Source organism: Myotis yumanensis, unplaced genomic scaffold (genome assembly GCF_028538775.1).
Source record: "Myotis yumanensis isolate MYYU_CA2020_CCGP unplaced genomic scaffold, mMyoYum1.0.hap1 SCAF_9, whole genome shotgun sequence".
Lineage (NCBI taxonomy): Eukaryota > Metazoa > Chordata > Mammalia > Chiroptera > Vespertilionidae > Myotis > Myotis yumanensis.
The window spans coordinates 6124118-6141015 of NW_027223760.1; the positions used below are offsets into that span (position 1 = coordinate 6124118).

The window sequence follows — 16898 nt, forward strand, 5'->3', positions numbered from 1 at the left end:
AAAAGACCTCTTGTTTGGACTTCTCATTGGCAGAAGTCAAGCATAAGTCAGAGAGCCAAAGATCCCACTCATCTGTTAAATTGGACAAAGGTCTCAAGGTATGGATCATTATTACTAAATGCTACTCTTGTTAAATGTTAACATTTATGAGACCAGCTGGAAACAGGATGAGCTTGACAACAACTCAACAGGACAATTGTAGCCAACAGAAACAGAAAGAAAGAGGAAAGAAAGAGAGAGAGAGAGAGGGAGAAAGAGAGAGAGAGAGAGAGAGAGAGAGAGAGAGAGAGAGAGAGAGAGAAAGGAAGAAAGAAAGAAAGGTGTAATTGACCAAATAGTGTAAAGAATGGCTAAACCTCTCCATTTGGGGAGACAGAGCTTTTGATCTGAATCCCCTGTCTCCTTAACTTGCTACAAGTAAATAAAACTACCCTGTGACAACCATGTCTCCTTCTGGAATAGGACATCCCAAGTGGAGAAGCCCTTGAGTTTGGTAACAATATGATCCACATAGATCAGCCTCCTAAGGCAAGGATCTAGGTTGAAAGAGGACAAAGTGTGGATCTACAGATGCAAAAGAAATATATTTAACGCAGTAGAGATTTTTAAGTTATAGTCAGGGACATTTTTAGGATGGCACCTAAAAAAGAAAAGAGAGAAAATCAACAAGAGATTTTAGCAACTTCCAAATATCCATGTGTTACCAGGCAAGGACTGGCCCATAGTGTATGAGTTCTTGACTTGGTGCAGGAAAGAGGATGTTTATTAAAGCAGGGGACAGTGAAACAAAAGAGTGTTTAGGGTAGAAGACACAATAGTAGAGAGCCGAGGTAGGGCTGCTTTGGCTCCCTAGAAATGTTATAGGAAAGAAGTGAGTCAAGGTGGGACTGCGTCAGCTCACTGGGAAGTCAGGGAAAAGGGGGCCTTGAAGACAAGATCAGGGGCTGCCACTGCCCACTGCTCCCCTGGTTGCATGTCCATTAGTGGGTTCTATATATTTTAGGAAGAAATAAAAAGTTCATGCCTGGTAAAAGGGCATGGGCCTGTGTTAGAGCAAGTTTTTGTCCTGATGACTTTTTTCCCCCTCTAATCAATTGTCCAGGTGCATTATTTTAAAATATATTTTATTGATTTTTTACAGAGAGGAAGGGAGAGGGATAGAGAGTTAGAAACATTGATGAGAGAGAAACATCAATCAGCTGCCTCCTGCACACTCCCCACTGGGGATGTGCCCGCAACCAAGGTACATGCCCTTGACCAGAATCAAACCTGGGACCCTTGCCTCCACAGGCCAATGCTCTATCCACTGAGCCAAACCAGTTAGGGCCCAGGTGCATTTTTAATGTGCTGATGCATGAAGATAAGTGCATAGGAGAGTTTTGGATTATTCTTTGGTCTGTTTTACTGTTTTATTTTATCTTAGTTGTGCCTGGTTTTAATGTGGTTTTTGTTACTTTCCCCCGACATTATCTGCCCTTCGGTTTAGCTGGCACAAATGGCATGAATTGGGTCTTGGTGTTCTACTTCCCAGACCAGAGTGATTTAAGCTATGTATTCTCTGGTTAGGGAGGAAAGAACCCATAGCTAACTACATAAACCATTTGCTCTCAAATGCCCTTGGTTGGGGAAGATAAGGTCTTGTGATTAACAAGCAAGGATACAAGCCGCCAATACAGTTACATTTCTCATCTCAGTTTCTCTATTGCATTCATACAGGAAATTTCCTGCTTCTTACTATCCTGCCTCACATGGAGCACAGAACCATCTTGCTGGAGAAGCCTGCTACTTCATTAACAAGGTGCTCAGACGTGGACTGAAAAAATGTGCATCACCGGTGGTGCTAACACTTGACACAGTCAGGATTTCTCATTTTCAGTTTCCTAAATTGAGTCTGTGAACTCTTCAGAATATATTACTGCCTGATTATGCCAATTGTGTAACTTCTTCCATTTGTTAGCCTTGTGGGTATTGGTGGTGAGTGAGCTGGGAAGATGGTGGCGGTTACTATCACAGCATAACAAACCATCCCAAAGCCTAGTGGTTTAAACCAACAACACTCTTTATTTTTCTCATGAATCTGCAATCTGGGCAGGATGCAGGGGGGTGGCCCATCTTTGCTCTTTGCTGCTTCATCTGAGGTGGCTCAGTTGGCAGCTGAAGAATCTGCTTCCATGTTGCCTCATGGGCATGGCTGGCAAATTGGTTCTGCTGGAGATGAAAGACCAGCCAGGGGGGTGAGCCAGTGACTTCAAGTCCTCTTCATGTGGCCTCTCGATGGGCAACCTGGGCTTCCTCACTACATGGTGGCCAAGTGCCAAGCCCACAAACCCTAGGGAGCGAAGAGGCATTTTTCCTATCTCACTTTTAAAGTCACAACCATACCTTAGTTGTCAAAGCAGATAAAAATAAACTTATTATAAGAAAAAATGGGTGGGATAGGATAGTTTGTCATAGTCATCTTTGGAAAATATAATTAACCATATTAATAAATCATAGTAAATTAAGAAACAAAAATAAAATTTACACTATTTCCAAAACTTATTCCATATTCTTGAAATTGTACGCCTAACCACATTTATAACATCTTGAAATATATTTCTTTCAGCCTCTTCCCTAATATTTTTTATTTTTTCATTATAGGTTTCCGATAGCTTTTCTTTTATCTCCTGCTTGTCTTGCTGTGATATTTTCCCCTCAGCACATTTCTTTTCAACTGATTTAGTTTCTTTATCTAATTCATCTTTATATTGTCTCTTCAAGGCCTCTATCTTACATTGCAGCTTCTCCTTTACATCCTCATAGACGGGAGCAGAAAAGTAAGACCTTCCATTCTCCTCCACTATTTTCTCTATCAGATCCACCAGCTCCTGCAGTTGAGCTTCCTTCTCAGTCTTCTCTATACTTTGAAGGTTATTGAAGGCACAACACCGGTTCCCACACTCCTGGAGGATGCTTTTCAGGTTTTTTCTGCCTCCTTTAAAAAATCATCCAGTGTCTGATCACCCAGATTATCTTTGCGAGTGAACAAAACGATCATGTGTTTCATGGCTGACTCCCCAAAGAGTTCCTTGATCAATGTAACCGTATTCTGCTCCTCCTCCGTGTAGCGGCCCAGCTGTAGAACTAGGATGATGGCGTGGGGCCCCGGGGAAGACTGGATGACACACTTGCTGATTTCCTCACAGGTGGTCTCCAGTGTCTCCTTGGTGTCAAAGAGCCCTGGGGTGTCCACGACAAGAAGCTTCTTCCCCTTCCAGTGTTGCTCTGCTTTCTCACAGGACTTGGTAACAGCATGGGCAGAAATTTTAGATTCAAATGCCTTTCTCCCAAGGATGGAGTTTGCTGTTGCACTTTTTCCATTTCCGGTTTTCCCCACCAGAACAATCCTCCGAGTGTTGTCCTGAAGGCCAGCCATCTTCTTTCAAGAGGCTACGGGGTACAGGTACCAACAAGACCTTAAGGAAGGGAATGAGAAAGGGAAAGGGTACTTAGGTAAGTGCGAACCATTCCCAAACCTCTTTTCTTTGTTCTTTCCTTCCCTGAAAATTTATAATCATTTATTACTCATCTGGAGGAAATAATAAAGCAGAATTTTCTCATAAAAGAGTACAAGGTCCAGGTGCTTTCATAGGAGAACTCACTTAAACCTCTATAAAGCTGATCATCTCAATGTTATTTGAGTTATTCCTGTTCATAGAAAAAAGAGGGAAATATTTCAATTCTTTCTCTGAATCAAGTGTGATACTGATCCTAAAGGCTAACAGAGATCAGACCAATAAATAAAGCTACAGACATGTCTCATTTGGAAATATTCATAGCAAAATTTGTTGTTTCAAAACATCTTATTAAGAGATGAGAGGCCCAGTGCACAAAATTTGTGCTTGGGTGTGGGGAGAGCCCTTCAGTCCAGGATTGGGCCTAAACTGGCAATACAGGACTGCTAGCTCCTAACCATTTGCCTGTCTGCCTGCCTGATTGTCACTAACCACTCTGCCTGCCTGCCTGATTGCCCCTAATTGCTCCTCTGCTGGCCTGATAACCCCTAATGGCCTCTGCCTTGGCCCCCACCACCATGGCTTTGTCAGGAAGGAAGTTAGATGTCCAGAAGATGTCGGGTTGATCGGGTCTAATTAGCATATTACCCTTTCATTAGTACACATGAAGTAGAAAATTACCTAGTGCAGTTAAGACTTTTGACCAAATTCAAAACTGATCCATGTTTAAAGCATTTTATACATTGCAATTAACAGATAATTATCTAACATAATCTTATATAACTATAAATTTAAATTTTTATCATCGCCTTTTCCCTGTACCTGAGAAAGAGTAGATTATACTATTAAAATAATGAGTTATAGCCGAAACCGGTTTGGCTCAGTGGATAGAGCGTTGGTCTGCGGACTGAAAGGTCCCAGGTTCGATTCCGGTCAAGGGCATGTACCTGGGTTGCGGGCACATCCCCAGTAGGAGATGTGCAGGAGGCAGCTGATCGATGTTTCTCTCTCATCGATGTTTCTAACTCTCTATCTCTCTCCCTTCCTCTCTGTAAAAAATTAATAAAATATATTTAAAAAAATAATGAGTTATAAAGATTTGGGATGGCCGGAACCGATTTGGCTCAGTGGATAGAGCGTCGGCCTGCGGACTGAAAGGTCCCAGGTTCGGTTCCGGTCAAGGGCATGTACCTGGGTTGTGGGCACATCCCCAGTAGGAGGTGTGCAGGAGGCAGCTGATCGATGTTTCTCTCTCATCGATGTTTCTAACTCTCTATCTCTCTCCCTTCCTCTCTGTAAAAAATCAATAAAATATGTTTAAAAAAAAAGATTTGGGATGAAGAAAAAGTTGATACTTCTCTAACATTATTCTATCTAATAATAGACAAACATGGTAATTAACTGCACCTCCAACACGCTTCCCATTGGCTAATCAGGGCAATATGCAAATTAACTGCCAACCAAGATGGCGGCCGGAAGCCAGGCAGCTGAAGCGAACAGGAAGCTTGCTTGCTCCTGTAATGGAGAAAGCCAAGGTTCCCCACCTGCCGCTGCCAGCATCTGAGCTGCACTCTAAGAAACAATGTTGCAATTATAGAAGCCAAACAAACCCAGATACCTGCTTTCAGCAGCAGAGGTCTCAAAGCTGGAGCTGAGCCTCAGTTAAAACAGGCTCTCAGTTCCAGTGACAGCCATAGAAGGTAAATAAATCCCAGAATAAAAAAAAAGAAAAAAAGGAGAGGTTGGGAGCTTCAGTCACCCACCAGTCTGAAAACAGCCCTTAGCCCCTCACCCAGACTGGCCAGGCACCCCAGTGTGGACCCCCAGCCTGAAGGGGGTGTGACCAGCTGCAAACAGCCATCATCCCCTCATCCAGGCTGGCCAGGCACCCAAGCAGGACCCCAACCCTGATCAAGGACACCCTTCAGGGCAAACCAGCCGGCCCCCACCCGTGCACCAGGCCTCTATCCTATATAGTAAAAAAGTAATATGCAAACTGACCCTAACAGCAGAACAACTGGGAATGACTCGTCACTATGACACACACTGACCACCAGGGGGCAGACGCTCAATGCAGGAGCTGCCCTCTGGTGGTCAGGGTGCTCTCACATGGGAGGAGCTTTGCTCAGCCACAAGCCAGGCTGATTGCTGCCAGTGCAGCGGTGGTGGTGGGAGCCTCTCCTGTCTCCTCAGCAGTGCTAAGGATGTCCAACTGCAGTTTAGGCCTGCTCCCCACTGGCAAGTGGACATCCCCCGAGGGCTGCCAGGCTGCCAGAGGGATGTCTAATTGCCATCTTAGGCTCAATCCCCCGGGGAGCGGGCCTAAGCCAGCAGGTGGTCATCCCCTGAAGGGTCTCAGATGGCGAGAGGGCACAGGCCAGGCTGAGGGACCCCCCCCTGCCCCCCGAGTGCACAAATTTTGGTGCACCGGGCCTCTAGTTTTATATAATTGTAAATTTAAATTTTTGTCATTACCATTTTTTTCATGCAGGTGAAAATATAGTGTATTATAAAGTTAAATGGTGGATTATAAAATTTATTTCAATAAAGAAAAAAAGAAAGTTATTCAGCTCCATTGAGAAAATGAAGAAGGAAGAAGGTCTAGCTCTACAATGAGTCAAGCATTATAATTTCTATGATTACAGAAGTGTGATATTGTACCAATAGAGATAACAGGGAACCAAAAACAGAAAATTCAGAAACAGACCAAATGAATCATACCTTATTCATTTATATTCAATTCAATGACACTATGTTACAGTTAGATTCAATAAGACAGCATACCACATCAAAGGGGCTAAAGATGTTGTGATAAAGCAACTTTGGGATAACTGTATAATCTTATAGAAAAAAGATAAAATTGCATCCTTTGCCTCATGCCATTCAAATTGCAAGGAGATTAGAAGTTTAAATGTTAAAAACAAACAATCAAACAAACAAACAAACAAACATATAAATAAAAGGAAAAAAAAAACATAGGTAACTTATTTGTAACCTGGAGGTAAGGAAAATATTTCTAAGATTTGAAATAGAGTAAGTGAAGGATGAACAAGTGTGATTACATTAAAATATCACAGATAATGTGGGACAAAAGACACCTTTGAAAAATTAAAGCAAAAATGTCAAATTAGGGACAGTAATATTTTTAAGCTTACAGCAAAGGGGTAAATGTTCCTGTTTTACACAGAAAATTAAAAAGTACAGAAACCAAATACCAGAAACTTGATAGAAAATGGAGCAAGATATGGGAATAAATATTCAGAGAAAAATGAATTTAAATGGACCTTGAATATATCAAAAGACATTAACATACACTCACAGAAAAATAAATCAAAACACAAAAAATAAAATTACTAAAAATATTAATTAAATCACACCTCAATTTCTGAGGTGAGATACTATTTGACACCCCCAGGTTTGGCAAAAGTCTGAAGGTTTGCTAGCATAATTTGTTGGTAAATGTATGAGAGAAGCAGGTCCTCTCCTGCATGGTTGGTGAGAATGAAAAAACAGTCTAAACCCTACAGAAGGGAATTCATCACTGTCCTGCAAAAGTACATATGCATTTTCTCATTCATTGTCAATCCTCCATTTTAATATTTATCCCTTAAGTACACTGACAACAATGCAGAAAAATGACACAGAACGCTATTTATTGCACCATTATTTGTGCTAGCAAAAGAACAAAAACCTTTCAAATGGCCATCAGTAGGGACTGGTTTAATTACCTAAGATATATTCACACAGTGAAGGACTGTCCAACTGTGGAAAGGAATGGTCTCTCTATACAAGCATGGAGAGGTCTCCAGGACACATCATTAAGTGGGAAAAAAGTGAAGAAAATAATGTAGAGTTGACCTACCATTTTTATAATAAGGAGGAATATGAACTTCATATATACTAAGTGTAGTGGTTAACAATGCAGATTTTTTTCAATAGATGGAGTTACACATATGTTGATATATATGCGATTTGATATGTATGCTATTTTGTTGTATTGACAACAAGTTTCAAAACTTCATATGTCAAATTTTCTGAAGGTGTTAACATTATAGATATTTCTACACTTAAAAATGTCGAATTTTGTGCCAAAAAAAGAACATTTGCAGGAAGTTTTAATTCATTATTTTGAAGAAAAAGTTATCGTATACTTTGGGAAGCTTAGGGTGAACATTCTCCATCTCAAGATACTTGTGAATGCTGGTTTAAATGCTTTAAAAGTGATGATTTTGATGTGAAAGACAAAGAACATCCAGGTCAACCGAAAAAGTTTGAAGACCAACAATTACAAGCATTATTGGGTGAAGATGCGTGTCAAGCTCAAAAAAAACTTACAGAAAGATTAAACTTTGCTCAGGAAACAATCTCTGATCATTTACAAGCAATCGGAAAGATTTTAAAGGAAAGAAAATGTATGCCACATCAACTAAACGAAAGACAAATGGGAAACCGAAAGTCATCAGTAAAGTGTTTCAACAGCACAAAAGAATGACTTTTTTGCATCGAATTGTGACTGGCGATGAAAAGTGGATTTATTTTGAGAATCCCAAACACACAAAATCATGGGTTGATCCAGGTCAACCATCAACATTGACTGCAAGGCCAAATCACTTCGGAAAGATGACGCACCATCACACACTTCAAAACCAGTTAAAGACACGTTAAAAGATCTTGACTGGGAAGTATTAACCCACCTGCTGTATTCACCGGACCTTGCTTCTTCAGATTACCACTTGATCTGATTGATGGCACATGCACTTTCTGAGCAGCACTTCAAAACGTATGAAGAAGTGGAAAATTGGGTCTCTGAATGGTTTGCCTCAAAATAAGAAAAGTTCTATTGGGGCGGTATCCACAAATTACCTGAAAGATGGGAGAAATGTGTAGCTAGCGATGGAAATTACTTTGAATAAAACATGTTAGATGTTTCTCTTGAAATTATCATGCTTTCTATGATTACAAAATCTGCATTATTAACTGGTACACCTAGTAAAATAGAAGACATATGTCTTCCATATATATGAAAAGGCAATAGCATGATACTCTGAAAACTAAACCAACAAAAATTTACTTACAGGGAAATTGGAGAAGCAGGGTGGAGGGAACAAGGACAGAAGCTGGAAACTGGATTTCTTGGTTGCACTAAGATTTCATAGATTTGATCTTGAGACCATGTAGGTAGCTTACATAATTATACAAAAATTATATTTCAAAATACTGAAACCAAAATGAAATGGCAAACAAATTTAATTGTATATTGTTGGGTGGAAGGACCCTATAAGGAATTGGTCCAAGACACTTAAAAAAGCAATAATTTCATTGTCCATCTTTAGTGTTATTAAGTTTAATAAAAAAAATAACCTGAAAAAATAAAATTGTTTTCAAAAATCCTATTCTTGTGTGTGTGTGTGTGTGTGTGTGTGTGTGTGCAGTTTTGAAGTCCATTGAAAAGGCATAGAGATAATAATGAGCCCAGTGACAATGACCCCTACCCCCCTTAGTGCCTAGAGCAGTGATGGCGAACCTCTGACACGTGTGTCAGAGGTGACACGTGAACTCATTTTTTTGGTTGATTTTTCTCTGTTAAATGGCATTTAAATATATAAAATAAATATCAAAAATATAAATCTTTGTTTTACTATGGTTGCAAATATAAAAAAATTTCTATATGTGACATGGAACCAGAGTTAAGTTAGGGTTTTTTCAAAATGCTGACAAGCTAAGCTCAAAAGGTTCGCCATTACTGGCCTAGAGTATGGTTTTCAAATGCCATTTGCCACCAAAAAATTAGGGTTTTATAAATAAACTACTGATTCTAGGAATAGGCAGAAAATGCTTCAGTTGAGCCTTCACTCTCTTGCCAACAAGAAAGCCAGGATGCTCTCAAAAATCACTGGGATCTCATGGAAAGGACTTAAGAGCCAACCTCAAGAGAATGCAACTGGAAATGGATGGGGCAATGTGAGCATCAATAATAACTCCAATGAATCAAAATATATCAGATATCTTAAAATACATGAGTTCATAACAAGGCCTTCTGCTTAAAATAGCCAATCCCTCCCTTGGGAGTGTGCTAGGCAAGCATCTTCTTGTTATGAACATTGACAAATAAAGGGAAAGAATTGAGCATTTATCTTGTCTTTCAGATACCACTGTACGTCATGGAAATGAGAGAATGGTTGGAGGGAACTTTCTTTTTAGAAGATTTTTCCATCTAATAACTAAGGGAAGAATGATAGGATTTGATATCATCACTGTTAGGTTTGATTGAGTAATTGAATCAATACCCCTCCCCTGAGAACTGGCTTTTCAGACTATTTCACTATGGACATTCCCTTTGTTGAGACCATATTTCACTTGTGGTGACCACATTCCATTATCTCCCCTCCTGGCATGCATAGAGAAGTCTCTGTCTAGAAAAAGCCTTCCAAAAGTACTTAAAAAGCCTTTTACTCCTGTCACTGGGGGCTGGAGCAATCCAGTCTCAGCCACCTGGTGTGCGGATGATCCAATAAATTCCTAATCCCTCACCACTCTGGCCTCGTACAGTCCTCCTTGGTGACCTAACAATCACTTCTGATCTTTAATAAAATTTAGGCTATCATTAACATCAATTAATGTCAATGAAAGAGAGACAACCAAATATTATGTGCTCTGAGGGAAGTTTACAGCTGAACCTATGATGTATTCCCACCAAATAGTTAAACCAGAGTCAGATCAAGCTTCTCCTTAAATATAACTTCCCACAGAACACTGGAACTAGAAGAGCAGGTGAAATGACACCGTGAGAATGTTAATCAACAAAATGTAAACTGCACTGTTCTTTTGGGAAAAAGACTTCCTCCTTCTTACACAGAGAAATTTTCCAGAAAGAGACAGGGAAGGTGAGAAAGCTATATATTAAATTAAACATAAGAGAAACCAAACAATTGCAATTTTTAAATCTTAATTGGATCCAACGTCAAATAGTTTTTTAAATTATGTGACAATCAGGGGAATCTGAAGGCAACTGGTAATTCTGTAAAAAATCCTATTTGCCTTTTGAAGTCTGATTATGGTCATATTTTTAAATGGTTTCAAATATTTACTGATAAAATGAAACAATGATATTTGCTTCAAAATAATGTGGGGTGGCTATAGGGAGTGGTGAGTATAGAGATGAAACAAGATTGGCATCACTTAATAATTGTGGAAGCTTGGTCTAGGTACATGGAAGTTCCTTGTATTGTTCATTTATCTTTGAGTAAATTAACATTTTTCAACAATAAAAATTTGATATGTGTGTAATATAACCATGGCTGACATTCTATAATAAGCACCCTGATCATTTTTTGTACATTATCTCACCTACTCCCCCATAATAGCCTGCAACAAGCTCATTTTATTCTTCTAACTTTTAAAATAAAGACACTGATGTGGCTTGAAAATCCTGAGACACTTGCCCAAGGTGCTAATAGGTATAGGGCAGAGCAGGGCATCAAATTCAAAGTGTGTCTGACCACCACCTTCCTCCTAACCACTGCACACATCGGCCTCCTCTCAGTGTCTTCTCAGACCAGGATTCTAAAATTACATGGAATCAGAGCTAGATCAAGAGAGGGCAGGGAGGAGAGTCCACACTCTTTCCAGACAGAACACTTTTAGGAAGCCTGCAACTAGGGCCATTAAGTGGAGGGTTTCATACACATTGTCCCTGCAGAATAGCCCACCTCTACCCATGACACCCCCTCCTCACCTCACATGTCACACTTACTCAGGTTAGAGTTTCTCTCTGCTGAATGATGAAAACGATTCAGCAAACTGCAGTGTAGATTTCCTCTGGCCTTAGTGATGTGGACAACCCCTAGAGTCACCACACTCTCTGGAACTCTGCTTCTTTTTCTGTAGAAAGAGGGAGTTAGACAGGGTGGTGTCTAAATTGCCCTCAAGCTCTAAAGACATTCCTTGGGGACACTCATTTCTTGTCCAGGGAAAAGGAAGGCTTGTCAGGCAGCCCTCAGTGTCTATCAACGCAGCAAATGCACGAAGGTGCACCAGTCAGCACGAATGTATCCTGTTCAATATGAGACATGTAACATCTATAATAATAAAAGCGTAATATGCTAATTAGACCAAATGATGTTCAGACTGCCTTCTAGATGAAGCTGGGATTATGAGGCCCGAGGCAAGCCTCCATGGCTGGGAGGGCCGGCCGAGGCAGGCAGCCCCGGGGGACGTTGAGGGCCAGTCAAAGCAGGTAGTCTGGCTTGCAAGGACCAAGACCCTTGCACAAATTTCTTGCATCAGGCCTCTAGTTGTACTAATAAACCTCCAGACTCCTCTCCCTACCCTCTGTCACTACCCTCTGACAGCATCCTCCCCCCTGCTGTGCTGCTGGCACAGAACCTGTTCCTTCCTGGGACCAGAACCCACACCATGTACACTCTATGGACCCACTGCCCAAACAACTCTAATGCTCAGTGCTGCTTCTCAGCCAGACTCACCTTCTTTTCAACCAGTTGATGAGTTCTCAAATTTTCTCCAAAGACACTCTTCTAGCTGGTGCTTTTATTTTAACTGTGAAGAAAAAGTGTTCACACCCTCTTAAACCACAGAGCCAGAATGTCAGATTGGGTGGAGTCAATGGAGGAACTGTTTGTCTTTCAAGAGACAGTAATATTTCCCCTAATTTGGTGGATGCTTCTGTTTTGCCAAGTTGAAAACTTTTTCTCCATGTGCTTGCTCTTGTACCAAAATTACTAAAGCTATATTTGGTGTTTGGGGTTATAGTAGTGGTTCCAAAGGTCCTTATTAAATTACATAAATCTTGCCCCCAAAAAGCCAGGCACAGTGTCTGTCAACTTCCCTGGTGCAGTGGGAAACTGCAGGGTCATTCTGGAAGAAGAAAATTGGACATAGTACTTGGTGGATTCTCTGGTCTTGCTAGTGATGGTAAAATATGAGTTTTGATTCTATTCTTTCAGAAGGGTCTCAATTTTCTCATTCAGAAATTAAAAAAACTCAGGTCCAAAGACAAAGGGGGATAAACCATTGGGCGCCAAGTGGAAATGAGGAAGGAGAGGCCTGGGAAAAGTCTCCCAATGATGACATTCTCTTTGTTTTTGTTTGTTGGTTTATTTTTTCATATGTTTCTTTCAGGGTTGAAAGTCTACATTACATGACACATAATGATGCACCCAGAGAGTGGATGCAACGTTCCCTCCCAGCCTTCCTACCTTCTCCCTCTCCAGGCCCATACAGAGGCAGCTTATCCTAGATTTACCAGTGGATGGATCCAAAAGGATCGAGAAATTGTTTCCAGGTCAGAGGCAGGCTGTTGAATCTCTCATGGTTGACAAGATGTTCTAGTTCTCTGTTGCAACACCACAAAAAGATTAAATTTTGATTACACATTTTGTTTCACTAGATTGAGAGAGTGGGTTAGTCAATGCCTAAGCTTGAGGATAGGTACTAAGTGGACCAGATGTTCCAGGAACTAGAGGACAATAGGGTTACTACCCATGGAGGGAAGCAGATAGATTTGGAAATGTTGGTGTAAATGGCCATATTATTGGACCAATTATTGGTATGAATGATTTTGCTCACCTTGAAGGAACCCAGGTAACAATTTTCCTATTTCCAACAAACACACAGATCAGGACCAGCTATACAATTCATAAGTTCTGGCACAAAAGGAAAATACCAGGCCCATTGTTTAAAAATCATGAAGAATTTGAAGATGACATTACAGAGCTTTAAACCTTCTAAGCACAGATCCTTGAGCAACCCTACAATCACACATCCATGAAGCTCATCTTGACAGGCTGCATATATATGAGTCCAAAGCACAGTCAGAACTGCATCTCCTGATCAAAATACCTCCACCATGCCCCAGTTTCACTTCATTCTCCATATTCCCTGAATGAAACTGGTCCTGCCAGAAGCTGCCTTTTATGTTTTCAGGGACAACTAATTGCTCCTCCAAGCACACTCATAGGTTCCCAAAAGGGAAGAGGGAAGTGGTTGAAATATAATTCATAGATGCCATAGGGAACAGAATGTGGGTCTTGAATAGTCCTAGCTGTGAGTTCATTGGCAATAGAGGAGCATCTGGAACATGGCTCCCATTCCTGAACCCTCACTTAGGACTGACCTCCCTCTAAGAGTCTTTTGATAGAAGGGATTTTGCCTCATGTTTCCTGTGCTGTTCACTTGGTGGTGCTTCTCATCCTTAGGAGCTCCTTTCCACATCCAGCTCTGCTGTGAGCCACCTGTCTCTCTGCTGCTGGTCCCCACCTGCAACTCCATGAAGGTGCCTTCCCCGCTCCCAGGATGCTGCTCCTTCCACATAGTCAGAAGCAAAGAGATGAATATAGAGAAAGACACGGCTTCCTATTTTACATTTTCCTATTATTCTTTTTCCCCCTTTATGCTTTACATCATAGACATACATGTCAACATGGAAATATGTGGATTTTTTTTAAAGATTGGGGCTATTAAAATACATTTCTTTAACTTCTATCAGAGTCTGCCTTGTGGAGTTCAAGGCTTTGTATGCTTCTATGTTCTAGTTAAATTCAAAGCTCAAAATTATTACCACTTTGCAAAAGTGATAACAGGAGGTGAAAGGAATGGTTTCTTGAACTGTCCTGACACTTCCATAATGAATAATTAACCTTGGTATATCAGTTGCCTATTGCTGCCATAACAAATTACTAAACATGTAGAGTCCTGAGACAATTCAAATTAATTTTCTTAGAGTACTGGAGGTCAGAAGAATGAAATTAGTCTTATGGAGATAAAATGAAGGTATCCTCAGGGCTGTAGGTATCTCTAGGAGAGATTCCATCATTTGATTCCTCCAGCTTCTAGAAACTTCCAGAATCCCTTTTTTTTGTAATCACATCACTCCAATCTCTGCTGCAATCATCACATTGCCTTCTTCCTCCTTTGATCTTGCCTCCCTCTTCTGAGGGCCTTGTGATTACATATAGGACCCACTCAGATAATCCAAGACAATCTCCCCATCTCAAAATCATTAACTTCATCACATCTGCAATAAGGTAACATTTATATGTTCTGGGGATTAGGAATGTTTATATGGGGATGGTGGGGAGTGTAATTTTCAGCCTACCACGTGTGGATAGGTTAACCTCTCTGTAACTCCCTTTTCTGATCTTTAAAATGGAGTATTGACTTCATAAGATCAGTGTTTATACCAGGAAGTTGGGTTTCTGCTGTGAAAGAAATGCTCAAAATATGCATGTGGTTGTGGAATTGGGTAATGCATAGATGCTGGGAGCATTCTGGGGCACCTGATAGAAAATGCCTAGATATCCTTGAAGAGTCTGTTGCTGGGAATTTGAATATTAAAGGTGAGATCTCAGTACAAAGTGAGGACCATGGTGTTGGACACTGGAAGAAACTTGATACTTGATACAATGTGGGAGAGAAGTTGCTGAGTTATGTTCTACTGCTGGGTGGAAAGAAGAGCTTGAAAGCACTTGCATTTCCAAAGACAGTTTGGAAGGTATAGCCTGGTTTTTCCTTGCAAAATGCAACAGTCAAGAAATGAGAGCAAAGCATCTATTAGCGAAGGACCTCCAAGGGTTGCCAGCAACCACAAGGAGCAGAACCCAGCAAGGATCCTCCCAGCACCTTCAGAGAGTGTGTGGCTCTTCCAACCTTTTGATGCTGGAGCCCTAGAACTATGGGCCATAAGTTCCTGTAGCTTTAAGCTACACAGTTAGGGGTACTGTGTTACATCAGCCCTAGGAATCTCACACAACACCTTTCTCCTTCCTCCACCTTTCCTCCTGCTCTCCTCATGTTCTGTCCACTCATCATCCCAAAGATTTTCCCTTATGTCTGAGCTTATGTTTACTAGAATAGTCTTTCCCACCACCACCCGCACATCAGGCCCAGGTGGACCACAGAGGCTGCTGATGAGTGACGTCCTGGTTTTCTCAGAAAAAACTTTAAACTCTGCCTGACCCTGTCTCTCAGCAATGCCTCACTGCCCAGGACTCCCTACCCTATAATCAGCGCCACCACATTCTCTTTACTTTTACAGTTTCAGATCTCAGACCCCTTACTGAAGAATTTAGTGATTACCAACAATATATGCAGCACCAAAATAAACCCCCAAATTCTTTCTTTTTGAGAGAGAAAGTGGAAATGAAGGGCTCCTGGACTCTTAAGGAAGTGGGCAGACTCCCAGGCTGGTGTGAGCACAGCAGGTCCTGAGACCACCTCTGCCTGAGAGCATGTTCCAGGCCCAGTGGCAAGAGCCCATTCAAACTCCTACAGAACAACATATTCACACAAAAGAATAAATAGTTTTACAAAAACTCACAGACAAAGACAACAGTGTGGTGGTTACTAGCAGAAAGGATGATGCGGGTGTGTAAGTGGTAAATGGAGTCAAATATATGGTGAGGGAAAGAGACCAGAATTTTGGTGGTGGGAACACCATGTAATATACAGATAATGTAACATAGGATGTCACACTAGAAATACACATAATATTAATAGCCAATGTCACCCCAATAAATTTTAATTTTAAAAAGTATAAATAGTTTAATCTCAAAAACAGAGTAGGGCCTCATTCTTTGCAAAGTAAAACAAAAAGAGCATTTGTGCATTTAAATACACAGGAGCCACCTTCCTCAGCTGGCAGCACACAATGCTAATGTGTCTGACAGTGTGTCCCCTTCTGTTAACATCAGTGACACTGGTTTTGTTCCATGAGCAACAGAGCAGATTGTCATATTAGCACTTCAGCACTAGTGTCTGCCATTAACACGTGAAATGCAGTCAGGAAAGCTATGTGGGTCTGCTTCTGCAACTAGCAGCATCTATCGTTTTAGACAAAATAATAATCCCTCTGAGGCCTGGAATCTCTACAGAGAAGAAGATAGATAAGTGTCAGATCATCTAAGTCTGATGCCTTCCAAGGAATTACCCCATACACCAATATGTGGGCCTTGCCCATGAGAACAAGTCCTCAGACTCTCCCACTGGTTTGAATCCTGAACTCTGGCTGTTTACCAACACTTTCTCTCAGATGTTTATTGATTATAGTGATAAACCTGTGATAGCGAACAGGTTTCCTCATGGAAGACCACTTGGAGGGACCAGTCCTGGGACTCTTGGCTTGAGGGTCTGTGTGAAGGTGCAATATCACTGCGGGCCTCTGCTCCCATGCTTTGAGTGCCTGGGGTCATCAGAGTCGTGTATAGTTACAGACAGTGACAGATCCAAGGCCCATCATTATGTGGCACCAACAGCTGGGAAGGCAGGAAGCAGGGAAGCAAGTGTGCTTCTCCCACAGTCTCTGCCACTCTCAGTACACCCTCGGCTCCCTTCCTTACTCATCTGAAAAGACATTTTAATCCTCTTTCTCCGAAACTCATTCGTTTGCCT

At 41.2% G+C, this 16898-nt stretch overlaps 1 protein-coding gene across 1 annotated transcript; it reads right to left on the bottom strand.

Moving 5' to 3' along the window:
• Positions 1-1170: 1170 nt before the first annotated feature.
• On the bottom strand, positions 1171-12048 carry LOC139016100 (GTPase IMAP family member 7-like). The gene is given in 5 exon segments (XM_070423717.1): positions 1171-2965; positions 2968-3455; positions 8189-8357; positions 11248-11375; positions 11978-12048. Coding segments are annotated over 2 exon segments (888 nt in total). The 5' UTR covers positions 3416-3455; positions 8189-8357; positions 11248-11375; positions 11978-12048; the 3' UTR covers positions 1171-2525.
• Positions 12049-16898: the final 4850 nt, after the last annotated feature.